General features: G+C 47.6%; 2 protein-coding genes and 1 long non-coding RNA gene across 7 annotated transcripts in view; 2 read left to right on the top strand and 1 right to left on the bottom strand.

Annotated features, from left to right (window-relative positions):
- fbln2 (fibulin 2) overlaps positions 1–9,365 on the top strand; it is a 31,837-nt gene extending 22,472 nt beyond the window's left edge. Inside the window, exons 9-17 of the mRNA XM_076013276.1 lie at positions 1,098–1,232; positions 2,479–2,616; positions 3,326–3,469; positions 3,709–3,837; positions 4,361–4,486; positions 6,412–6,528; positions 7,160–7,288; positions 7,520–7,643; positions 8,565–9,365. Coding sequence (XP_075869391.1) covers positions 1,098–1,232; positions 2,479–2,616; positions 3,326–3,469; positions 3,709–3,837; positions 4,361–4,486; positions 6,412–6,528; positions 7,160–7,288; positions 7,520–7,643; positions 8,565–8,925 — 1,403 coding nt within the window. The 3' untranslated portion in view covers positions 8,926–9,365. The remainder of the gene's footprint in view (positions 1–1,097; positions 1,233–2,478; positions 2,617–3,325; positions 3,470–3,708; positions 3,838–4,360; positions 4,487–6,411; positions 6,529–7,159; positions 7,289–7,519; positions 7,644–8,564) is intronic.
- hdac11 (histone deacetylase 11) overlaps positions 1–25,629 on the top strand; it is a 400,302-nt gene that overhangs the window by 47,512 nt on the left and 327,161 nt on the right. The gene's annotated exons all lie outside the window — the stretch shown is intronic.
- Positions 1–25,629, bottom strand: part of LOC142879789 (uncharacterized) — a 143,081-nt gene that overhangs the window by 34,117 nt on the left and 83,335 nt on the right. The gene's annotated exons all lie outside the window — the stretch shown is intronic.

Below are 25,629 nucleotides of genomic sequence, written 5' to 3' on the forward strand. Positions count from 1 at the left end.
ATTTCAGGAAGGGCCAGCCTGCCAACAGATACATAAAGCACACAAGAGAGCGTGTTTGTCTCTTGTTCCTTCTCTTGTCCTCCTCCCCATGGCCTGGCTCCCTCATGCAAGTGTGCGCGAGACCTTTGTCTGGAGGCCCTTTGGAACATGGTCCATCTTGGGGTGATCTTCAGATCTGGATGGTGGCCACAGACCAGCAGAGCCTGCAGAGCAGTGCCAGGAGTCCAGGATATGAAGCTGCTGTTCTTCCTGTTGTGCACTGAGACATTGTGTCGTCATTTCATTTTAATGCAAACCATGACGGCAAATAATAAAGTCTGTCTAAATGTAGCTAAGTATGTCATGACACAATATGGAGGACTGATGTGCCTCTCCCCCCCCCCCACATCATGACAGCAGTCATATTGACGAGTGCACAGGAGCAGTTTGTAATGAAGTTGTTCCCAGGTCCAGGTCCAGGTCCAGGTTCAGGCCAGGATCATTCTGCCACGCAACCACCAAACACCAAACCCACATTCATATCCAACGATAAGCAGCGCAAACCGCAGTCTGCCGACTCAGTTTGGCAAAAAGACAAAAACAAAACATACACAGCATTTCATTTAGTCTTTCTGCTCATTGTGGTCCGGCTCCTTTAAGGATTTGTTCTCAAAAAAAAAAAAAAAAAAAAAAGGCAAATTGGCAAATTGTAACAACAAATTCCTCTTGGTAAAATACTAAATATTCGTTTAGAAAACCTCTTTCACATGATTCCCACCGCAGATGGACTTGTTTTAACGAGCGCCACTTTGTGACTTTTTACAGCAGGCAAAAGCCAAACACGTAATTCCCTGGTATGCCTTCAACTCCTGCATAATAAACTGACTTCATTCATTAGTTTCTGCTGTTCTTCGTGGTTTTTTTGTAACTTCCGTTTGCCAATGACTCACTGACCTGTGTTGTGGTTTCCACTGTGGCTCACTTGCATGCTGGTGACCTCAGCTCCAGTCGGCTGTACATCTGCTGCCTCGACGTCACCTTTTCCTCTCTCCTCCTTCTTCTCCCTCTCCTCCTTCTTCTTCCTCTCCTCCTCCTCCTCCTTCTTCTCCTCCTTGCAGATGTGGACGAGTGCGCCGGCAGCCGCCGCAGCTGTCACCCCAGCCAGCGCTGCGTCAACACGCTGGGCTCGTTCTCCTGCGAGCTGCAGGCCCCCTGTCCTGCTGGCTATCAGCTGAGGAGCCGGGTCTGCGAGGGTCCGTTCATTCCTCCTCGTCTACTTCATTAAAGCAATTTAGCCAGCAGTCATTTTCAGGCTAATTTGAGGAGTCAGTGGAAATGCTGACCGGGTTCTCCTCCACTTTGTCCGCCAGGGCCTCGGCCAAGTTGTGCAACTTATGACTGTGGTTTGTTAAATACCTGCAACAGTAATTCAGGCCTGATTACGTTTCTCTTTGTAAGGATTTAATGAAGGAAATGCTTGTGGTTGCAGTCCGTGTTAGAAAGCCACACTGCATGGAGAACAACCCCCCCCCTCCTCCCTCCTCCTTTAAAAACTTCTCCATTATGATTTTGTTCCAAATATTTGCACTTGTTTGTGTCTTTGTATTGAATTGCACAACTCTGTGCCGCCAGTTTCAGTCCAACTTAAAGAGGATCTGGCAACCAAGTCGGGCCCCCCAGAGGCCACTGGAGCCTCCTGGCTTTGTGTCAGAGGCAGGAAGTTGCCATCAGGAGTGCTACGATATGAGCTGTACAGGTGTCACCTTCAGTCGCCCTCCAGTTGCCAAAGAAAGAGACACAACTCGTAGCAAACATAAAACACAAAGCCAGGACGAAACAAATGCCACCGTTGACCAACATCTGAAGTTGAGGGCTGTTTCCCACGTTTTGATGATGGACATCAGAGCAGGTCTCGTCAGCTGGAGTTCTCTTACAGCAGATGTTCACCTTCAGAGAGGAAGCCTTGACAAAGGTCATATAGCAGACGGTCCAGTGGGGGGGGGGAACTGACTCCCTGCGAGAAGACAAGGGCAGAACTTTGCCTCCACAGCGCACAGATTTGATTCAGTCGAGGAAAACTTCATCTCAGGGAGGTTTTTTGACACTCAGAAGCTGCAGGAAGTGGGAACGTGAGAGCTGAGAGCGCAAAGGAGGACAAACTGCCTCCACCCGCTCACCAGATTCATCGTCGACTGTCATTTCGCCAGTTTTTATTCAACTTCCGTTAATTGCTGCCTTGGAACAAGAGATATTTTATGGGAACGGAATTTCTTTTTTTTTTTTTCCCTCCCATGATGAACGGGAGGCTGAGACAATGAATTTCATCCTGATCTTGAGGCACAGCGCCACCTACTGCAGCGGTAGAGGCAGCGCCAGGGCTAAGAGTGATACTGAAAAGGCAGGCTTTTGCTGCAGGCAGGCAGTCCGTCCTCGCGGCCCGCCAACACGACAACGTGACGTTTCCAGCCGCTCAACGCGTTTCTCTGTCTTTCCTTGCAGACGTCGATGAATGTGCTTCGCAAAGCCACGACTGCGGCGCGGGCTTTGCGTGTGAAAACAAAGTTGGCTCCTTCGTCTGCAACGCCAAGCCCAGGTGCATCGCTGGCTTCTCAGCCGACGCCCACGGCAACTGCGTTGGTAAGAAAACTGCACGCAAGGTCAGTGTGCGGAACCAGCAAACCCGCACTAACACAAAGCCAGTGACCCACTGTGGCTCTGAGCCGAGCTGAGCTGAGCTGAGTGTCGCTATGGGAGGGCTGCAGGTGAGGCTGATCAGATACAGACAATAACAAGCCGGGCTGAAGAGGAAGCTGAAACAGAGGGAAACACCATCAGCTGTGACTCCTCACTGAGTGGTCGTCCTCTGCTTCCCTGCTGCAGCGGCTGACATCACCACACGGTGGCGATCTGTAACAGTCCGGGAGGGAGCGAGGACAAAACATTTGACCTGCACGATGTGTTCAATGGATATAGTCTGAAAAACAAGAGCGATTGAATTAAAATTGGCGGGGGGGGGGGGGGAAGTGTCGTCCAGATGCGACAGAGTGTTTGGCAGTGGTGTCGTATCAGGAATGCATTCCACTGAGAGAGAAAAAAAAGGAAAAAGTGGTGCTCATCAAGCACTTCATTGACGTCCTGGAGTATTTCTGGACTGGCCGACGTGATAAAGTCGGCCGAGCGGAGCAGTAAATACACGACTAATTCTGCTGTTGAAATAGGAAGTGGACACAACACAGTGCTGTCAGTCAGGATTAAAGCTCTTAGCAGCCACTGCACTGAGGAAATGACATTGTTTCAATGAGCTCAGTGTGTGTGTGTGTGTGTGTGTGTGTGTGTGCGTGCGCAGACATAAATGAGTGCCACAGCCTGAGTGAGCCTTGCAGCTCAGGCTTCAGCTGCGTCAACACGGTGGGCTCCTACTCCTGCCACAAGAAGGTCATCAAGTGCAGCCCGGGGTACCAGGCCAGCGCCCAGGGAGACAAGTGTGTGGGTCAGTCTGAACACAGACACACACTCGCATGATGCCGGTCCAGTTCCGACAGGAGGAAGGTTTCCTTTTGTAGAATCACAGACACCAAACCATCTCAACACATTGCTGGAAGTTGTGGATGAAGGAAATGTTCATATAAATATATCATTTTTCAGATGTTGTATCTGACCCCTATGTACACCATGCAGTGTGTATGTGTGTGTATATATATTTCAGTGTCTCTCTCTCTCCCTGTGCAGACCTTGATGAGTGTCAGACGGGCACTCACCGCTGTGCAGTGGGGAAGATCTGCCACAACCTCCCCGGCAGCTACCGCTGCGACTGCCAGACGGGCTACCAGTACGATGCCCTGCGCAAAGTCTGCACCGGTGAGACTGGAGACTCTTGGCTGTGGTGCTGATGGGGAGCAGACTGCTGGGTGGGTGGGTGTGTGGGTCAGTCCTTGTCCAGTGTTGTGGTGAGCCACCTCAGAGGAGGAAACAATCTATCATGGGATACTATGGAGGAAAAATCAGTCAATGGAAAATGAAGCAAACAAAGTCACAACTAGATCAGTGTGTTTGAAGCACCACCAGGGTGTTTAGCTCTCAGAACCACCCAGAACCATTCAGAACCACCCCTGGGCCACCAGGGTGTTCAGCTCTTTATTGAAATGACAAACACGGAGGGAGATACAGCTGTTTGATGACTGACTAACTGTTAATATCATTTCTTTAAGTTGGGCGGGCTGGATTAAAAAGCTGAACTGGCCGCATATGGCCCCCGGGCCATAGTTTGCCCACGCCTGCTATAGAAACATTGCATTTCTGCTCCTTGGGTTTTCACAAGCAGTGAATGTGTCGCTGAGAGCCATTCTCTGCTTCGTGTGTGTGTGTGTGCGTGTGCTGACAGATGTGAACGAGTGCTGGCGCTACTCCGGCCGGCTGTGCGCTCACACCTGTGAAAACACTGCGGGCTCCTACCACTGCTCCTGCACGGCCGGCTTCTCCCTCGCACTGGACGCCAAGAACTGTGAAGGTACCCTGGAACACACTCACCTGCTGTTACCAACGTGCTCTTTCCTTCAGAGACTTGAGTCGGACTCCTTTACTGGCACTGGGGCTGTGAAATGGTGGCAGTGTTGTTGATTGACTTGGTTGAGAAGGTAGTTCTAACTCCCGAGTCAATCCTCTCACTCATTGTTCAGACGGCTCAGCCCAGTGACGCTGACAGTAAATGCATTGATAGCTTCATGCTAAGGCTAAGAACATTGATTATTGAGGGAAGCCATTAACACAGGGAGACTCGTGCTTCCACAGCCTGGCATGTAGTTCTATGTGATGAGCACTGCTTCATTCAGTAGTTGAATGAGTTCCACTGGGAGCTCAGCTTGTCAGGCTCAGGCAGCAGCAACCTTCTCACACTGCCACTGCTGCTCCCAGCGTCCAGCCAGGTGCTCCGTCCACCTGCCATGCCATGCCATGCCATGCCATGCCATGCCATGCCATGCCATACCATTCCAAACCATTCCATGCCATACCATTCCATGCCATTCCATACCATGCCATACCATTCCATGCCATGCCATTCCATACCATGCCATACCATACCATGTCATGCCATGCCATTCCATACCATGCCATTCCATACCATGCCATACCATTCCATACCATACCATTCAACTACCATGCCATACCATGCCATACCATTCCATACCATTCCATGCCATACCATTCCATACCATACCATACCATTCCATACCATGCCATACCATTCCATGCAATACCATTCCATACCATTCCATACCATTCCATACCATTCCATGCCATACCATTCCATGCCATACCATGCCATACCATTCCATACCATACCATTCCATGCCATGCCATACCATTCCATGCCATACCATACCATACCATACCATTCCATACCATTCCATACCAGTCCATACCATGCCATACCATGTCATACCATTCCATTCCATCCCATACATTCCATGCCATTCCATTCCATGCCATGCCGTACCATACCATGTCATTCCTTTCCGTTTCATAACTCATCATGTTGTTCTATACATTCCCTACCATTCCATACCTCATCATTCCATATCGTATCATACTGTATCATATTGTATATCTGACACCCTTCCGTATATTCTTAGTATATTTTTAGTATAGTTGCTGCTGCCCTCTTTTTGTTCCGCTGTCCTCTAAAGCACCAAACACGCCGCAGCAAAATTCCTCGTAGGTGTTAAACCTACTTGGCAATAAACGTGTTTCTGATTCTGGTTCTGATTCTGAGATACCATACCACACCATTCCATACTATACAATACAGTATCATACCATACCATACCATACCATATTATACAATACAGTATCATACCATACCATACCATACCATACTAACCCACACATACAAAGCATCTTTTGCCATTTATTAGCAGTAACTATTGAGCTGGATTATCTTGTTGGCTTCTGCCACTTTTGTCCGTTGGACTGTTTGATCCGCAGCGTGAAGTCTGACACTGTTTCGTGTGTGGCAGTGAGGTTACCATGGTCACCGGTAAACACTGTAGTCCAGCCCTGGGCTTGAAGGTCATCCATCATCTTCCCCGGTGCCTTGAAGACTTTCTAGAATTGAAAACATTGGGCTGCCGGTGGAGTGTGGGATTAAACCGACAGTCCCACCTTTACATTTGTCAGTCCAGCGGTGCATTTCCCACAGATTCACATCATCTGCTGGCACCAGTTGCCCCGGGGCCGAGTCGCTGCAGAGCCAAAGAGCATCACCAGATAACCTTATGCATTATTAATTTCTGTCTTTTCAAGGGATTTGTTGACAATAGGACTAAAGCCAATTTTATCCTTTAAGAGGATAAAAGACTCTTTGCTGTGTGTGTGTGTGTGCGTGTGCGTGTGCGTGTGCGTGTGTGTGTGTGTGTGTGTGTGTGTCTTGTCCAGATGTTAATGAATGTGAGAAAAGCCCGTGCAGCCAGGAGTGTGCCAACATCTTCGGCTCCTATCAGTGCTACTGTCGCCAGGGCTACTACCTGAAGGAGGACGGACACTCGTGTGAAGGTACGACTCTGAAATGAGAACAATAGCGTGGGTTAAACATCACGATTTAGGATTTATAAATATGATTTTTTTTTTATGCAACGTTAATCAACCTGCCTCTGTAGTTCTGGTCGGGCTGATGTATTGCGTTGCACTGTTGGTTCTGTGTTAAAGCAGATTGTGTTTCAGCACCAGCACAGCTTTTCTGCCACCATGTGGCCGGAATGAGAACCGAAAGAAGAAGATGGCGGTTTTATTTTATTTTTTTTGTTTTATTTTATTTTTTTCCCCTCCTGGGCACTTTGACAAACAAACACTGCGCTTCATCTCTTCTTCATCACTCCGTTCTAAAGACACGACATGGGAAGAAGGTTTCCCATCGTTGTGAGAAACCCTGCGGCCCTGTGTAGATTGGCCTTCACACCGGTTGTCATGGCAACCATTTGACAGTTATGGAATAATAAATAAATAAAAGCATTTCCACTTCTACCACTACACAGTGCATTTCTGATCTTATGGACGCAGGGATTCCTCAGTATGGATTCGAAGTGCACCGTTCTTACCACACAGCACAGCAGCATATAAAGGCTCAGAGTAGAGCAGCTGTGGGGTTCCTGAAGATGGTGAAGGCTCACTGTGTCTCTGCCCTCAGATATTGACGAGTGCTCCCAGAGCATCGGGAACCTCTGCACCTTCCAGTGCGTCAACGTGGACGGCAGCTACAAGTGCTCCTGTCCTGCTCACGGATACGTCTTGTCTGCTAATGGACACACCTGCAGAGGTGAGCGAGGCCTCAGGCAGCGTCTCACTTGCAGCGGTGGAGAACCTGCACCGTGTTTGCCAGCGCACTGCAGAGAGTCACTGGAAAGACCCATGTCAGCGTTCTTGGAGCCTGCGTTGTCAGTTTGAAGAAGAATCTCTCTTTCAAACCCAGTGTGATGGCCTTGCAGCTCCACGCATGTATTAATGCATGCACGTACCGTACGTTAACGCGTCTTCCTGCCGCTTGCAGATGTCGATGAATGCAAAGCTGGAAGCCACAACTGTTCACTGGAGCAGACGTGCTACAACCTCCAGGGCGGCTTCAGGTGTCTCTCCTTCAGCTGTCCCCCCAACTACAAGAGGCTCTCGGACACGTAAGGCTCAGTCTGCTACAGGGTCTCCAGCCTCACTCTCACAGTCCACTGCGTGTTGCTGCAGTGTCGCCATTTCATTCTCGGAAAGAAGCCGTTGGTGTACACATCCTTCTACAAACAAGAAAACAAAAGATCCTCAGTGATGTGAATATTAAAAAAATAGAAAATTAAAACTTTATTTGAAAGGGACAATACGCCATAATGACCGCCATGATGTGAATAAAGATGGAATGCGTGGGAGTTAGCAAGCCTGCTAATTTCCATCTGTAGTCCCTTGGCAGGTAAAAGACAAGGAGAAATAGCAGTACTGCTAATAGTAATACTAATACACAAAGAGTAGACAGTAATACACATTCATACACAGACATAAAGTGCAGAGTGAGTTCAACAAAGTGCCGGTTGTTAGAGTGCAAATCCACGGTATTCACAAAGTCATAAACACGCAGACAGTATCACAGTGCAGCCTATCAAGGTGAGGCAGGTGCAGTGCAAGCACATGCACCAATATGTAGGCCTGCACTGCACAACAACAACAACAACAACAACAAAGACAGAAACATATACGTATATTTCTAACTTCATCTTGTCTTGAAGGGTCTTCAGGTTGATCTCTGAGTTTTCCTTAGTCCTGCTTTCTCCAGAGGTTGCCAGAGGTTGGCAGTGCTGCCAGTGCTACCAGTGCTACCAGTGGCAGTGCAGTGGCAGTGTGCTGCACACACAGCCCTGGTTAGCAGTGACAGGGATTAGTGGTGCAGCTCTGCTCAGTAACAGGGAACTTGACTCCCACCAAGTGGAAGTCAAGACACCTTTGATCAGCAAACCCCCCCCCCCCCCCCCCCCTGAATATGTCAGCGTTTAGGTGTGTGGCTCTGTGACGCCCCCCCGCCCCCAGGTCAGCGTGTCCTCCTCTCGTCCCCGCAGGCGGTGCGAGAGGTCCGGCTGCCCCCCCAACTCCTTAGACTGCCTCAACTCTCCGCTGCGCATCACCTACTACCAGCTGAGCTTCCAGACCAACACCGTCACGCCCACGCAGATCTTCCGCATCGGGCCGTCGCCGGCCTACTCCGGGGATCACATCTTCATCGGCATCGTCGGAGGCAACCAGGAGGGCTTCTTCAGCACCAGGAAGCTCAACAGCTTCATGGGGGCCGTCTACCTGCAGAGGCAGGCGCGCCAGCCCAAGGACTTCCTCATCGACGTGGAGATGAAGCTGCTGCGGCAAGGCACCTTCACCACCTTCCTCACCAGGATCTACGTCTTCATCACAGCCGGCGCCGTCTGACAGCGGAGCGGCCGCGCTGGAGGTTTCACGTGGTGCTGAGCTCACGCGCTCGCATGCATACATTTAAAATAAATAAATAATATAAACACATATTAGTCAAGAATCCTGTAAAAAAAATAAATAAATAAGAAAAAAAAAAAGCCAAAAACTTGGCTTTTAAAAAAGAAAAAAGTTATTGTAAATGATGATTTTCTACAGACTTTCTTGGAAACTGTTTGATCTTAGGAAATATTTTCTGTATTGTCAAAAAATATTGTTTCATTCTTGCGTCACGTTTAGACTGCAACTAGTCCTCTCCCCCGTGTGGTGAATGAAATCATTGCATCTTTATTCTCTGTCGGACGCAAACCCGCATCTATATGAAATGGTCATTTTGTGCCTTGAGAAAACAACGCGTTGTCAAAGCCATTAAACACTCAACAGCCAAAGTTTACATTTTATTTTGGAGAAATGTTGCCTCGTTCCCGTCAAGGTCAAGGTTGCAGCTGAAGTGGAAGGACTTGGTTTCGAAAGTTGTGTTTTTGAAGTGATTTTTGAAAAGGAGGTCTGGTCAGCAGCCAGCAGCCCTTTGTTCAATGCATACCGTTGTTTCAGAAACCACGCGGAGATACACAGTACACAAGTTCGTGTAGTTCTGTGCACCACTGACTCTTGGTGTCCCTCGCAGCGTGAAGCCGCGGCAGTGCAGAGATGATCAATAAAACACGCGAATGAATTCTTGTACAAGCGCTGCATCCTGACGCAATATGAAGAATCCGCTATCCAACAGCTCCACCTAGAGTTAAAACACATGAACTAACAAAGGTTCCCCCTGTCTTGATGGAACAGCACGCCCGGCTCAAGTCAACGTGTAAAATGAATGAAGGAGAAACATTTCAAGAGCACGAGGCGTGAGTTTGACTTCTGTTCTTCCAACAGCAACACGGTCGAAGCAGAGTGGAAGAGCGTGAGTGACGTCACGACCGTGTGTGTGTGTGGGGGGGTGTTATCTTGGCTGTTTCCACCGTGCTCTGGGTGTGTGTTACACCCTGAAAACACCCACCCGGAAACTGCAGTGGGTGCTGCCACCTCAACCTATTAATACACCCTGATAGACGGCTGCTGGCATGGAAAGTGCAGGGCGGCTGAGTCTCTCTGGGCTCCTGATAAATAAACAGCAGCGACTGACTGGCTGACTGGCTGGCTGGCTGGCTGCTGCAGGGTTCCACACACAGTAAGTCCACCAACCCTGATGTTTGACTGTGGGCAACACATTAATTGACCGCTGACCATCAAAACCCTCTTGTCACACCGTCACCTCCTTGGTAACACAATAGTTGCTTGTAGCAGGATGTTATACTTTGGTCTGATGAGTAAAGAGGAGTTCAAATACTGCACTACAGCAGGTGGCTGTGTTCAGTTTGCAGAAATATTAAATAACTCAGTGACTTAACCAAGTTTATTCTTTTCTTTTTTCTTTTTTTTTTTTAAATAGGATGGTGAAGTCCACCACTGTCTCCTTTGGGTTTCCTCTCTGCTCCCTGCTGAGGCCCAAACGCATCCGGCGTTTGAGGCGGCATCCCAGATACACAGCCAGGGTGGGACCCCCGTCTCCGCTGCTTATCAAGACAAATGAATGCAGTAGGTTGGACCACGTCACTGGAACATGACAAGCAGCAGCTCTCCACTGGCTTTGTCTTTGTCACTGTCAAAGATGCTCTTTGCAAACATTCTCATCACGGCTGTGCCAAACATCACATTGGGAAATAACACAGTTACTAACAACCCATGGGAAGTTTGTTCTGTTGCCTCACAGTGAGAAGGTTGTGGGTTTGATTCCTGGCCGTGGGGCTTTTCTGTACCATACTTATACCTGTACTGATTTTCTCTACTCAGACTTACCACTGTAGTCCAAACACATTCACATTGCTCACATTGAACTGGCAACTCTGTCTATGGTACTGCTTTAATGCAGCTGCTTGAGCTTTATTGGATGTCCAAGGCCTTTCCTCCTTTCCAAAGAGGGTTGTTTACATTTCCAACTCTAAATAATTACATTATTATTATTATTATTATTATTATTATTATTATTATTATTATTATTATTAGTTGTAGTAGTAGTAGTAGTAGTAGTGTTTGTTATTGTTGCTGTAGTAATAGTAGTAGTAACAGTAGCAGCAGCAGCAGCAGCAGCAGTAGTACTACTACTACTAGGACTAGTAGTAGTAGTACTACTACTACTAGTAGTACTACTACTACTAGTCCTAGTAGTAGTAGTACTACTGCTGCTGCTATTTGGTTGGGGTTGTTTTTGCATTGCTGTTAATGTTACTGCTGAATATTTTCAAAGTGTGCTACCAGATTGGAATCTGATCTGCGCGAGAACGGAAGTGTAACTGAAGCTTCACCAAACAAGTGAACCTGCGGTCTCTCGTCTTGTCTCCACTTGAGCCAATCAGGTGCGTCGCTGCTTGTCAATAGGGGGCAGCAGACTGTTCCAACAAAGCCAGCGTTGGCGCTGGAAGAATGTCGACTTGCACAATATGCTGGGGTGTGTGTGTGTGTGTGTGTGTGTGTGTGTGTGTGTGTGTGTGTGTAAGCATGCTTTCTGTACATGCCCACATTTTTCCATTGGCGCGGAGGACAAACATTCTTCGTGACGACTCCCGCGCCATAGCGCGCTGATTCCATGACCCGCCACTGCTGCTGCGCGAGCCTCCCATTGCCGTGATGACTCAGCGCCGCTTTTTTTTTTTTTTTTTTTTTTTTATTGGCTGCTCGTAGCAAGAGACAGTGAAATTATGACTCACCTTTTCCACAGACAAACATTGTGTGTCTCTGAACTCCCTCTGCGGTGGTGCCACAGAGGGAGTTCAGTACTTTGGAGCAACTTGTCACGGAGCTCCACTGCAACAAGCATCAAACTCTGTTTCATCTTCTCTGGTTCACCACACAAAGCCGCCAGGTCTCTTTATCGTGCCGTACCAGTCTGTGAGTCAGTGGAACGAAACCTATAAATAATGAAAAAAAAATAAAAAAAAAAATAAAATAAACCACACACAGCACACACATCAAAGTGCTCGTCTTTATGTAAGAGCCCCATTTACCTGTCAGGAGAAGTCAGAGTGGTGCAAATCTTTCCAGGCTGATTGTGAATCACAGTCTGATTAATTTCTTTCAGTCACGGTGACCTTTCTGACGAAAGCCGCGTTCAGACTCGTTAGGATTTGGTTTCAGTACGTGCAAATGCTATTTAATGCAAAGCCAATGAAGAAGCAGCGCTTCACACAAAACAGCGACAGGTGAAACGTACAAATATTAGCAGCATTAAATATTGGATGAGGTGTAAAAGAGGAATGGCATTTGAAATAGGAGCAGTTTTATTCTTCGTCCACAGAAAATGCAAACCAACTCTGCAAATGTGTCATCATTAATACTGATATTTAAGCATGTCTGCTGCCTGCATGCTTTTCTCGGTATATACATATTGAACAGTGGCTTTATTTTCTCGACCTGTTGTTTCATTGTGTTTTCTGAAGTAGATGTGTTTTCTTTTTGCCTTTGCTCCACCCTGTAAGTGCACCAAACTTTCCTTCCTTCTGGGATCAGCGGTGACGTTCAGAGCTGAAAATTCCCAGCAACGCCGACCTGTGAGCAACATTCACCATTCCAGTTCGTCTCTCCTCAAATGAAATGATCGACGAAAAAAAAAGGAAAAAACGGGATTTTGACAGCGGCGACTTTCCTGCAGCCCGACAAACTGCTGTCATTCGGAAAGACGGCCCGACTGCGCTGTCAGAATAAAACAGTCCTTCTTGACAAACGTGAAACATGTTAAACCCTGTCTGATGGCACGCTTGGACCGTGTGAACCAGGAGGAATGAGTGCAGATACATTAGAAACATGGATATACGAGCGGAGGAAGGGAGAGCCTTTCCCCGACATGCCAAACACTGGTTCTCCCTGCGGCGCTGACACTGAAATATGGAGCGCGCTCACTCCATCACACTTCTACATACTGGTTTCCGGCCTTCAGGCAACCCTGGCTGATGTGTAACTAATCATTGTTTGGTCTCCTGGCAGGGCCTTTCAGACGCACCAGCCTCTCGCAGGAACTGCACTGTGACCGGAATCAGCCGCAAACACGCAGTCACATCTGATCAATAGAAACGTGGCGGAGGAGGAACACCAGTGGTGTTTTTTTAATTCAAATGATCATCTGCGAACGCCGCTGTGATTCTTCTCTCTTCGAGACTGATGGAACACCAAGCAGAGTGAGAGAACTACACCCAACACGCTGATGCAGCTGCTTTATTTTCACCAGCAGTCAGCTTTTACGGTCGCTGTGAGTATTCAAACCTTTCCATGCATCGCGCTCTTTCTCTGTTATTGAGAAAAAAGATCTGTCAGTGAGGAAAAAGCTACACATGCAAATGAGAGAGCTCGTTCATGACCAGGTCCTCCTCCTGTAGTTTGATTGTTCCGGGCAACACTTGGCTAATTTCAGACAGGAGAAACTCCCGACCAGCCTGGGAAGTTACTGGCCACATATCTCGTTAGCGAAGTCCACCTGACCTCACCACACGCTTCCGTTTAGGCAAGGTGTGTAGGCAACATGAACGGTCCATCAGGTTTACATAACAAAAACACGTGAATATATGTAGCAGTAAGGAGTACTATGTAAGCAGTCAGGTGCTGGTGCCGGTGCCGGTGCTGCTGCTGGTACTGGGGCTGGTGCTGCTGCTGGTGCTGGTGCTGGTGTGTGAGGGCCACGTGTTGAAGCTGTAGAACAGGGAAACATTCATTCCACACACAAGATTCAGCCACTAATTGAAGACCCTCCCCTAGCGCTCACCTGCACAGGTGAAGGGAGGGGAAGAAGGGGGGGACAGGAGGGGGGGAGGGACGGGAGGGCGGGACCACCTGACGTGAGAGTCACTCTGGTTCGAGCCATAGAAAGAAATCATGGGTCCTAGGAATAAATAAATCCACCGTTAAACGTGAGCAGGGTTTCACAACATTTGATGATGTCACAGTAAAAGACTGCTTGACTGCTGTTGTTGTTGTTTACTGTATTATATCACAGGAAACACGGTGAATGACTGTCAACAGTGCAAGCTCACAGGCATTAACTGTCTATTTTATTTTTTTTTTTGCAGTGACGTGCGGTGCATAGCCACTGCATAGAGCTCCATCACAAACGGTGACGCTACCGTGTACGGTTGTAGTGTTACCGTCATTCACTTTGATACTAACGCATTGTATCGACGGTACAACGACTGTGACAGTCATGCAACTAGTTGCCAGTAATTGACTGCGGTTGCGTTTGCCTGCGCGGTGGCTGCGTCGCTCCCATGCAGGAGGCCGAGCGGCGGGGGGTTTTCAAACGTGCTCGTCGGCGCCCTCGTAGGTCAGTGCATTGCATCAAACAAAAGCGTCTGGCTGAAATGAAAGAGGAATCCCAGGTCTTTCATGTGAGGTAATGAAGTTGGGAGTGGAGCCGGCGTGTTTGAAGTCGTCCAGCAGTGTGTTTGTTGAGGCTGGCTGGCTGGCTGGCTGGCCCGCAGCGGCAGCGGGTCAGCGTCGGGGAGGCTCGCCCCAGCCGACGGCGCGGCTCTTTGTACTTAACGGGAGACGCTCGCGCAGCTCCGCCGTTTCCTCTTTGATCCTCGGGTCAGCCCAATCGCTCGCAGGTCACTTCAGAGCCGTGCTGGCCTCTGTCTGAGGGAGCACCCTGTGCTCCTGCGTCCGCGCTTCCCCTCCATCAGATCACATCTGCACGTCTGTGAAGGGGAACCTGGAGAAACACCGTCATTGTTGATGTCTATTTGGTAGCCGGAGAAAATTGTACAGTAAGTAGTTGTAGTTGTAAAGTCTTTTTTTTTGTGTCTTCACAGCACAAAGAAAATCATTGGAAAGAAGAAAAAAAAGAAGGAAAAAAAGGGAAAAAAAAAGAAAAAAAAAAGAAAAAAAATCATTGGACACGATCATTTTGAAACAGAAAATATCAGCGCTCAGTTTGTCCACTCAGAATCTAAAATTCTCAGCAATCGCAATATTTGAAAATTCACGCCACGATCGTTTAATTGTTTACAGCAACGCAGGACACTATGATGTTGACCGTTGCTTGTTTTTACATGTTCTAATGTTTCTATCTCTTTCTTTCATTCCGTCTTCCTGTCATGTGGGGCTCCACTAAACTGACATTTTGACACTTAGTGTTGGTGACAAACGTTGACAGTGGCGAGAAAGGATTGAATTGAATTGAATTGAATTGAATTGAATTGAATTGAATTGAATTGGACTTTTGTGAGCACTTCACATCAGTTCTATTCCTTTATCACAAACAAAACCGCACAGTGATGACAAAGTGACGACGACAATCGAGTCGCTCCCTTGCGTTGACCTTTTGCAGCTGGTCACGTGCTTTGCAAGGCAGCAAGAAACTACAGGCAGCTTTTAATCACTGGCTGCATACCATGATGACTGCACTTCTCTCCCAGCCCCTCGGGCGCTGCTCTGCTAATTCTCTGGGCTCTTACTTTACAGGACATACCTGTGATCAGTTCACTGCGAGGGGCTTCCTTCCTCCACGTCTTTGGATTTTGATTTTTTTTTTTTTGGATTTTTAAAAAACAAAACAAAACCCCACCTCGAGGTTTCGCAACTGCTAAAATGCATGGCAAGAAATGATGACGGTCTGTATTGTATCAAATCCCCGTGTTATTATCTCCTATTTGCATCTATGAGTTCCGAGGCCTTTTCCATGTGTTCATATCAATCAGTGTCCAGCAGCAGCAGCAGCAGCAGCAGCAGCAGGGCAGACGGGGCCTCCTGCTGCCTCCTGCTGCCTCCTGCTGCCTCCTGCTGCCTCCTGGTGACTCCTGCTGCCTCCTGGTGTCTCCTGCTGCCTCCTGGTGACTCCTGGTGACTCCTGGTGCCTCCTGGTGCAGGTGGTTGACGGGTTGCCACGTCTGACAATTTAAGACCGGCCCAACTCACCACGGCTGGCAGTCTTGTGTTCCCTTTTGGTGAAGACAAAGTCAGTCACACAAAGTTATGGAGACAGTTTCAAGAAGCTTGCATTTTATTGTCACGGACTTTACAACCTTCTATGCCAAACGTGGCCTTTTGAAAGCCTGTGTTCTGCCTCAGGTGGTCAGCGGTGGACGGATCAGGTCTTTGGACGCGTGCAGCGGTGTCGTTCCGCTTCCTCTGACCGCCCGCTGTGTGCGTGTTTGCTGTGTGAAGGTGGCGACTCATCCTCATCCTCACGGGTCAGGGGAGAAGGCGACACCCGACCGGCCAACAAAGCGCCAAGGCGTTTCCGTTTCACCGCCCGTCTTTCGACACGCAACTTTGTTCTCGGCGTTAATTCTCCTCTCGGGGGAACGGCGACACGTCCGAGCGCTGTGAAGACTCAGATATTTTCACCAGGCTGTGTTGGATAAACACAACCGGGCTTGAAGGATCCGTTTCATGCGTGCAGCAGACGCACACCGCAGGTGATAATGTGATAACGCCCTGCGTGTTTTTGCAAGTGCAGGTGGTTCAAAGGCAAAGGAGCTGAGTGCTCCTGCTGTGTGGTTGTTAGACTGTGGTTTGGACTCATCTTTCATTTGAATGGGCGTAACAGTTGGTGGGCAAACACAAACAACAACAGATGCAGGTTGTTGCTGTCAGTTTGCAGGTGGTGGCCTGATAACTCGTCACACTACCAGGCTGAAGACCATGACCGTGTACCAGTCAAGGTCCCAGAGAAGGTCCAGATCTTCCAGCACAAAGGAAAAGGTTGCCGCCGCAGGTGAAATCCCAAACTGAGCTGAAAGAGGAGAAGGATGGCAAAAAAAATGCAGAGAGGGAGAAATCAAGAGTTGACCTTTGACCTCTGACTCTGAATCTGAAATGACCCTGGAAGCACTGCAAACATGGAGGAGATGCAGCTGTTGGATGAGTGACCGACCGTTGATGGAAGTTCCTCAAGTTCGGCGGGCCCCATTAGATAAATTAACGGGACGCACGTGGCCCCCGGGCCATAGCTTGGCCACACCTGTGCCAGCCGCTGGCGGAGTGAGTCCACAGCCTGAGGCCCAGGAAGGTTACTGGGGTTTGTCAGACTGGGAAGAGGACGTGTTGACCAGTTACCTTGCACACTCCAGCAGTGTTTACACTGCAAACTGGGCGGCTGGCAAAGGAGCCTCGTCTTATTTATGTTGGCCTCCAGCTTATCACAGGAGTTTGCAGCTGTTTGGAGAGCTTCTTTTTTTCTTTTTCTTTGCGAGGAAGGGGGAGGGGAGGGGGGGGATACAGTTGTGATGGGTCTGTTGAGATGAGATAGAGTGAACCGCTGCTGTCCTGTGCAGTGGCCACGGGCCAGTGAACATCACTGGGACCTGGTGGAACCGTCTGAGTCTCTGAGTCTGCAGACAGAAAGAAAACAGAGTGCAAATATAAAGCTGTTTAAAAAAAAAAAAAAAAAAAAAAAAGGGTACAAAAAATGTCTAAACAAGTATTTGTAAGAGGAGGTGATAACTGAGGAAGAGGAGGGATAATCTATAAATAGAACAGTGTTGATTGTTGTATTGCAATGAATTTAGTATATGGTAAATATTTATGTTGATCGTTATGTCGTATGCACGCGTATATAATATGTATTTATATGCATATCTGCGCAGTATATATGCAAATCTGCATATACAGGTACTACCTGAACAATTAGAATATCCAGTTAAAGTTCTTTTATTTTGGCAATTTAACATTAAAAGATGAAAGCAACACATTTTATTGAGCCATTCCACACACACTGACCTCTCAAGCAGTTCCTTGTTGTCACTTTGCTGATTCAGATTTTCAGCTTATTAAAACCACAAAGCCACAAACTCAGAAAATGATTATAAAATGTGAGGTTTTGTTTTTTTTAAGCTGCAAGACCTGATCAGCAAAATGCAAAGAAATAAAAACTGGAAATATATTGATTTGCATATTATTCCTTTATATAATATGTCACATTCACCTTTTAAGTTGAAATGCAGAAACACAGAAACCTGTTCAGGATATTCTAATTTCCTGGGTAGTACCTGTACATGCATCTATACCAGCTATCTATACCAGATACATATGCGTACGCTGCATGACCCTGAGCTCAGGAATAAGCGGGTATTGAAAGTATACCCGCTTTTATTTACGAGTCATCAAAGAGAAAAAACACAAGAACCGTTCTTCACAGCAAACAACGTGGACCCGCCCGCAAATCGCAAATCGTATACGTTGTCGAAATTCTTTAGAAATACGTCTTTTATTTTGGGAGGCAGCTGCCGAGGCGTGGCGCTCACACGGCCGCGTTGCTTCTGTCACTGTAAGGTGTTGCTCAGTCCACGCTCTCGTCAGCGCCGCACACATTTTTGCTCCGTCAAAGGCGAATTAATTTGCGATACTTGAGCCGGTGGAGAGTGGAGGGCCATGCTCAGCCGGCTGCACTTTAACCTGAACTCTCATCACCTGACGCTGGCGGCTCTGGCAGCAACAAAGGATAATGGTTCTGATGACGGATCCCAGTGCCGTCTCACTGTGTGGCATGCAACCTGCTTCTGTGCTACCGCCCTCTGTCTCTCTGTCTCACACACACACACACACACACACACACACACACACACACACACACACGGCGACCTCACCCTGCGCCTCAGTCAGAACTCTGCCAGGATTCGCAAACTTTCAAGGTGATTTATTATTATTTCGCAGTCAAAGCACTTCCAGCAGACTCCACTGCATGCGTGAGTTGCATGCAGTGGATTCCTGTGCTTTCACCAAGGAGCCAACCAGAACAAGCTGGACTTCCTTTTAAAACTCCACTGCGTTTGTTTGTTTGTTTGTTTGTTTGTTTGTTTGTTTGTTTGCTTTAACTTGATCGAAATTCGGTGGATATTTTTGCAACGATGCAGCACACTTTGGCCTGATAGCGTCACCAACTGTCATTTATCATGAAGCTGGATCACTCTTTTGGAAAATATTTATGAACATCTTGCTCACGTTTGTTTTGTTCTATTTTAGATTCACTTGACTCTTTCTTGTAATTGATGCATAGTTGATTTGATGTATAGTTTTTAGTGCTGCAACAGTTCAGTTCAGATCAATAAAGTACATCCATCTATCTATCTATCCATCCGTCTATCTATCTATCTATCGATCTATCTATCTATCTATCTGTCTATCTGTCTATCTGTCTATCTGTCTATCCATCTATCTATCTGTCTATCTATCTATCCATCTATCCATCTATCTATCCATCTATCTCAGTGCTTGTAAGTAACGAGTGATGCCGTGTCCTCCCTCCTCCTTCCTGGAGAAACTAAAAGTGCCTGTGGTGCCTGAAGGTTCCCTTGAAGTTCTTCTTCTCACCCTCTTGTAGTTTGGAGTCTGGGCTCCGGGCTGCACCTGAGCCTCGACTCCCTGTGAATTTCCCAGAGCTGCTGAGCAGGAAGCGGGAAGATTTACGCCCTGGCTGCTCCCAGGAGCAGGAACAGGCAAAAACCCGCCCAGGGAGCGAGGACTTGCAGGCTAAATGTGCCCTGACGTGGCGCTGCTAGGGTTTCTCACCGTCCTCGGCTTAATGAACATCCTTTCACCCGATGACACGTCCGAGGAAGGGGGGAAAGAGAGCCTTGCCTCCAGAGAGAGAGAGAGAGAGAGGGAGAGAGGGAGAGAGAGAGGGAGAGAGAGAGAGAGGGAGAGAGTGGTCCCTGTAGAGCAGCGTGGACGTGGGGAATGCGACGGTGCTTCTGTTGTGCTGCAGTCAGGCAGACAAAGAGCCGGGCCGCTGCCGTCAGCGGCTGCAGGACACACTAAGCATCTGGTGACAGATCCGTCGGGAGGCATGACCACTTTACACTGGGCCGCCTGTGTGTGGGAGCGTCGCACTGATACACGCGTGTTTTTACTGCCGAGGCCTGGAATTCCAGCGGTCCTGTCCCCACTAGCACAACCTGCACATGCTGGAGTCAACGCAGCAACCCACACCAGGGGACTAGACAAGGCTGGAGAGCATCCAGACCAAGACCCAGACCAAGACTTGATACACCAGCGGTCCGCAGTCTGGACCCAGCCTGTGGACTGAATGTCTTCTCTTTTATTCTTGTGACTGTTGACACTGCAGTTTCTCACTGAAGGCATCAGAACTACGTATGAACTCACACGGAATGATGGAGGAAACAATCAAAGCGTCAAATAACTCAAACATTTTTTTATATTGAAATTCTTCAGAATAGCCGCCTTTCATTAAAAGCGTATTGAGAGTTGTTGAACCTGCGTTTCTTTGCTGCATAATTACAAAGATCCCGCTCGTATATTTTTGATGTCTTCGGCATCGATCTGCAGTGTAGAAAGTTGTAAAGTTAAAATTGAAATTGCTTGAGTAGATTTGTCCAAAATTTTGACACGTAGTGTATATCATATATTTAAATATATATATATATATATATATATATATATATATATATATGTATATACATATTTATACATATACATTACAGAGCGTAAAACGGCAGCAGCTGGATTATTTTCTCTTATTATCGTGTTATTACAGCGTCGGCTGAGTCCCCACTGGTCTGGATCAAAACTCCCCAGTCTGTCCAGTCCGACACCGAGACCAGAACCCAGTAAAAGTGCCTCTGGGAATCAGATGGACGCTGTCACAGCGCCCCCCCCCCCAGACAAACTCTCGGACTGCTGCGGTGCAAACTCTCCAGCATGCAGCAGCGCTGCAGCGTCGCGACACAGAGTGCATCCTAACGTGTCTGACTCGCAGGTCTTAAAAATATCCCACTTCTAAATGTTTCCAAATAAAACCAGAGGACATGTACAGGCCTCACGCTCAAGTGTCTAAACAGACGTGTTTGGGTGTTTGACAGGCGAGGGGACATTCCATTCCTTCAGCCCAGTTCAGAGGGAGATCAGGTGAGCTGGGTTTCACCAGCCTGCCAGCTGTCCCAGCCTGCTGCCATCCCGTCTGCATCCTTCCGTCTCTCAGTCGCCGGAGTCTTCCTGGTTGTCAGGAGGTGGCATCGTGCCAGGCAGGACGGCACTCCTGCCATCGAGGCAAGCATGAACGCTGTTTTCCTTCATGTACGGTCGTGACGTGGCAGGGAATGTTTCAACCTTGAGGTTTAACATCGTCGTGTTGCCAACACGTGTTGTATTATTTGAGGACGGTGACGTCGGTTTTCATGGAAGGCCACCAAGAAGAAGGACGATGGCGGAAGGTTCTGGAAGGTGGAACAGCTCAAGCTGAGCTCCACCAAGGCTACGGTCATGTGGTGCTGTTGGGAGTGTCTCAAGGTCCTTACAGCCTGTTCCATGTTATAATAAAAACAGTCGGAAGAAGCCCTATTGAACAGCAGCCAATGGGAACAGGCTGGCCTCTTCTGCTTGCAATGAGTTGCTTGACATTTTATTTGGACAGATGCCTCCAGCCGGCTGTGATATCGCTCGTGCCCTCGGCTAAAGTACTCATTATAAAATGGAGCACTTGAAATATTGTCATCTTATCTCCGCTCTCTTATCCCCCGACGTCGTCTAACCTGCCATGTGATCAATGCGAGTGCACGCGAGCTCATGTCACACACACACACCAAACGTGCTCGGAATTGAAACATCTCACCGATGGTTTCTCGCGTCCTCAAGCGTATCGATGGTGTTCAAGCAGTGAGCCGACGCTCTTTCTTCTCGCTATGAGCCCTGCAGCAGGGTGACGTGATCTGCAGGGGCGGCTGCTGATCCATCTTCCAGGAGAATCTCACTTCAAAGACACGTCGCCTTCACTCTTCCTGTCATTACTGGCCAATCACAGACCTGTAATTAAGTCCAGTCGACGTCTATTAATAACATGCATGGCAACGGCTTGGAAGCCGATGGCTTCATTTGAAAGAGGGGTGAGTGGCGGCCACCAAGTCAGAGCGTGAGGCAGGCGTTTCACTTCCTGAGTGAAGACATTCAGCTTGTGGAAGAGCTGTCAGCTCCACCCCCCCCCCCCCCCAACCCCCCAACCCCCACACCCTAACCCCAACCCCAACCCCAACCCCTACCATCAAATACCTCCTCTAGGTCACCACTGACCTGCAGAGACTCCTGACGGAGAAAAAGCACATTTTAGCAACAAGGCTGGATCAGGCATGAGCAAACTACGGCCTGGGGGCCGTATGCGGCCATTAAGCTTTTTTAAATCTGGCCCGCCAATCTTGAAGAAATGATCGTATTAGTAATTATGTAATTGTGATGGTCATAATACAGCTGTAGCACAGGATTCATCTTCTTCCGCTGGTCCATTGAGGGCGACACATGATGGGACATCCTGGTGCTTTTTCCGAGGGCAACAGTGAGTTCAGCCAAGTGCAGGTTGCAACATGGCCACTTGGTGAACCTTCATCGCTGTCTTGCTGATGGCCAATTCAGTTTTTCCCATTAGTAGAGTCCAACGTGCCACTCTGAGTGCCTCTCTCCGAGGTGCTGAAACTCCTTTTATCTTTTCTTGTTGTGTTCTCGATTGGAAAAGTTGTAAGGACAGCAGTGTCTTGATACACTATAACGCTGCACGTATTGTGGAGAGTAAGAGCACTGCGAGCGCTGAATGTTGTCAGAAGGTCAAACACTTGTGTGAGAGGTTGGGCTGGAACACACAGTCTCGTGTGTGTGATTGGTTCAATCATGAAACTGGCCATTGAAATTTGAAGCAAAAGAAAAAGGTAATACATTAAAAAATATTTGAGATCGAGTTTTTATTTATTTATTTGTTTAAATGTTACATTTCTTTTTTGTTCTTTGGGGAACCCATAATGTTTGATGATGTATATTTTTTAATTGCATGCTGTTGTATGGAAAGTCAGAGTTACAACTCCAGCTTTCACCAACAGTCTGCCAGTAGTTGATATTATTATTAGCAGCTCTAACCTGATTGCAACAGTTGCTTGTGTATATGTGATGTAGGAGGATGTGATGAGGAATATGGAGTGACATTTTCCGTCTTTTTCTCCGATCAGAGCTGATGAAGGGCCTCCTCCTCCTCCTTCTCCTCCTCCTCCACCTCCTCCTCACTCCATCCGTCCCCTCACGTTGGAGTCTCTGGCCTGAAAATGTGATGACGCTGCTCCCCGACGGCCCACCTCACTGAGGAGACGCGGTTCTACGAAGGTCTGCTGTTGAATTCATTTCGAGCGCCTTCATAAAGCATTATGAAACATGTCCTAAATGTTCACAATTCTGTATGGCAAGTTGTGAACACAAGTGATTGATGATATTGAAATGATTACAGGAGGTGAATATGAGCTCAACATTGAAAATGTTTTATACCTCCACAGCAAAGTGACGCTTGAAGTCCTGGAGGACAAACGATACTATATCCACCATTTATAAATATAGATATAGATGTAGATATAGATATTAGACGAGGACTTTGTGAGCTTAAAGGAAAGTGTCAGCACTTCTGGGATAATGTCTTTATAAATGCATCCGGTGAATTCCCACCACAGATGAGTGGTAGGAAATCACCGGAGGTCAGTGTAAAGTGCCCACACACACACATGCTCGTGTTGTCTGTTGTGTTTACATGTGTGCTTGTTTGTGTGAGTGTGTCCCCAGGTGCGGACAGGTGCTGCGGCAGCAGCAGCGATGACACACGATGCGCAGCGCGGCGGTGAGATGAGACTGACTCGGCTCTCCTCTGTGTGTGTGTGTGTGTGTGTGTGTGTGTGTGTGTGTGTGTGTGTGTGTGTGTGTGTGTGTGTGCGAAGCTCTTCAAAGAGACCAAATGACAAACACATCCAACCACCTCAATGGGATTTCTGCTACCTGCAGGGTTTCGTCCCACCTGCTCCGTCACCACTGATAATTAAAGGTACGACTGCTGACTCCTGCCTGACCCAGTTCGCTGGCGAGCACAGCAGCCGAACTCTGAATCATGTGGAATCAGCTGTTTGAAGTGTCTCCTCAAAAAGAACATCACAACCATAACCCTAAATTCCCTAATTAGGATAAACAATGATCAAAAATAGACTTAAAACACTTGCTCAACCGCACTTAAAACATAATGAACGTGACACATAATCGCCGATCATCACAAGTGGCTGTCAGTGTCTGACTGAAAACATTCAAACGGCTTTGACTGATCCAGCAGATTGCGTTCAGGTCGACGCCGTCTGTTTCTTCTTCTTTCATTTATTTGCAAAGTGCAGTTTCTCTCCTTTGAGTTCCGGCTCTTGCGACAGCGAGTGTGTTGTTCGGTGAGTCGCATCAATGACTCAGACCTCAAACAGCATTAAACCTGCAGGTGGCGCCCCAGTTCTTGAGCCCTGTAATCAACACATATTAAGAAAACTGCATCCATTGTATAAGAACAGAGAGACGATCAATTCACATCCAAATATTTCATTAGAAATACTTTCAGCAAATTTTTTTTTTTTTTTTTTTTTTTTTTTTTTACATTTTCTTTATTTACAAAAACATCCAATATGCACAAGAAAAAAACAAACAATTTCTGCTGACACTAAACATAGCAAAGATTGCTATGTGAGGGAAAGGATCATCAACATGTGCTGATGTGAACTTCTGTCCCATAGCATGTAAAACGGGACTAAGTTTGCTTGTTTTCAAATAGACGCATCCTGTGTCTCGCAGCGGATTAAGCCAAAGTCAACAGAGAGCTGAGCTTTAAACAAACTGGGCTTTAAGGACAGTCGACTTGTTGGAACCAGGGGCCAACAAGCCGCCAGTAGGGGTCTACCAGAGAGAACAGGATGTGTTTGTGCAGCTTGGTATACGTCTTGGAGAGAAACATGCCCGATGCTGACACACACACACACACACACACACACACACACACACACACACACACACACACACACACACACACACGTGCGCGCTCACACAGATTCTGGTAAGGTTTGAGGTAATAGAACACCAGGCCTGCAGCCCTTTCTGTAAGAGTGCGCTGTAAATGATCAAGGTCATTGAGGTTTGATCTCTGTAGACACTTTGTTTTATAGAGAAGTTTCATATTTCACAGGCAGCAGCGACATCACGGACCAAACTCAATCTCAATCCAAATGCTTTCCATCCACAGTTTGTTCATCCTCAGGCAACAGTTGAGGTTCTTAGTTTAGAGCTGCTCAGTGCCATGAAAATATCTTTAATTTCCTCAGAATGCAAACAAAGCCTGGACTTGTCCTGTTGTCTCCTCATATTTGTCACAGTGTTTTGTGCAGAAGTATATTAATATATTAGTTTTCTATATATTAGTATATATAAGACTCAAAACTGAAATTATTACCGTGATCGCAGATGGAAATATCGCACCGTATTTTTTTTTTATGTGTATGAAAAAACAAAACAAAACCATGCAATTGCGTGGTGGTCAACTTTTTTTTCTTTGTCTGTTCAAATTGAATAGACAAACTTAAAAGAAGACTCTTTGTGGCCGGGGGAGGCGGGTACTGTGTGTTGGACGGGGAGGTTGTGCAGCTCGGCGCTGGGAGGAGACTGCGCTGAATGACTCACCCTGCCTGGGAGCAGGTCACCATGGCTGGCTAGCTGCCTTTGGGAAACTCTGCAAGTGTGAAAGGGATTGAAAAGCCCTTCAAATGGCTTCCAAAGCTGAGCTTAGTGAGGCCCCCTTTCTTCCTCAGTGTGACTTAGCTGCCAGTGCAGGAACCCCAAGAAGAAGACTGTCACTCCCACCTA

The sequence above is a fragment of the Nelusetta ayraudi genome, unplaced genomic scaffold (genome assembly GCF_046127955.1).
Source record: "Nelusetta ayraudi isolate G7.1 ecotype Tasmania unplaced genomic scaffold, CSIRO-AGI_Nayr_v1 ptg000146l, whole genome shotgun sequence".
Lineage (NCBI taxonomy): Eukaryota > Metazoa > Chordata > Actinopteri > Tetraodontiformes > Monacanthidae > Nelusetta > Nelusetta ayraudi.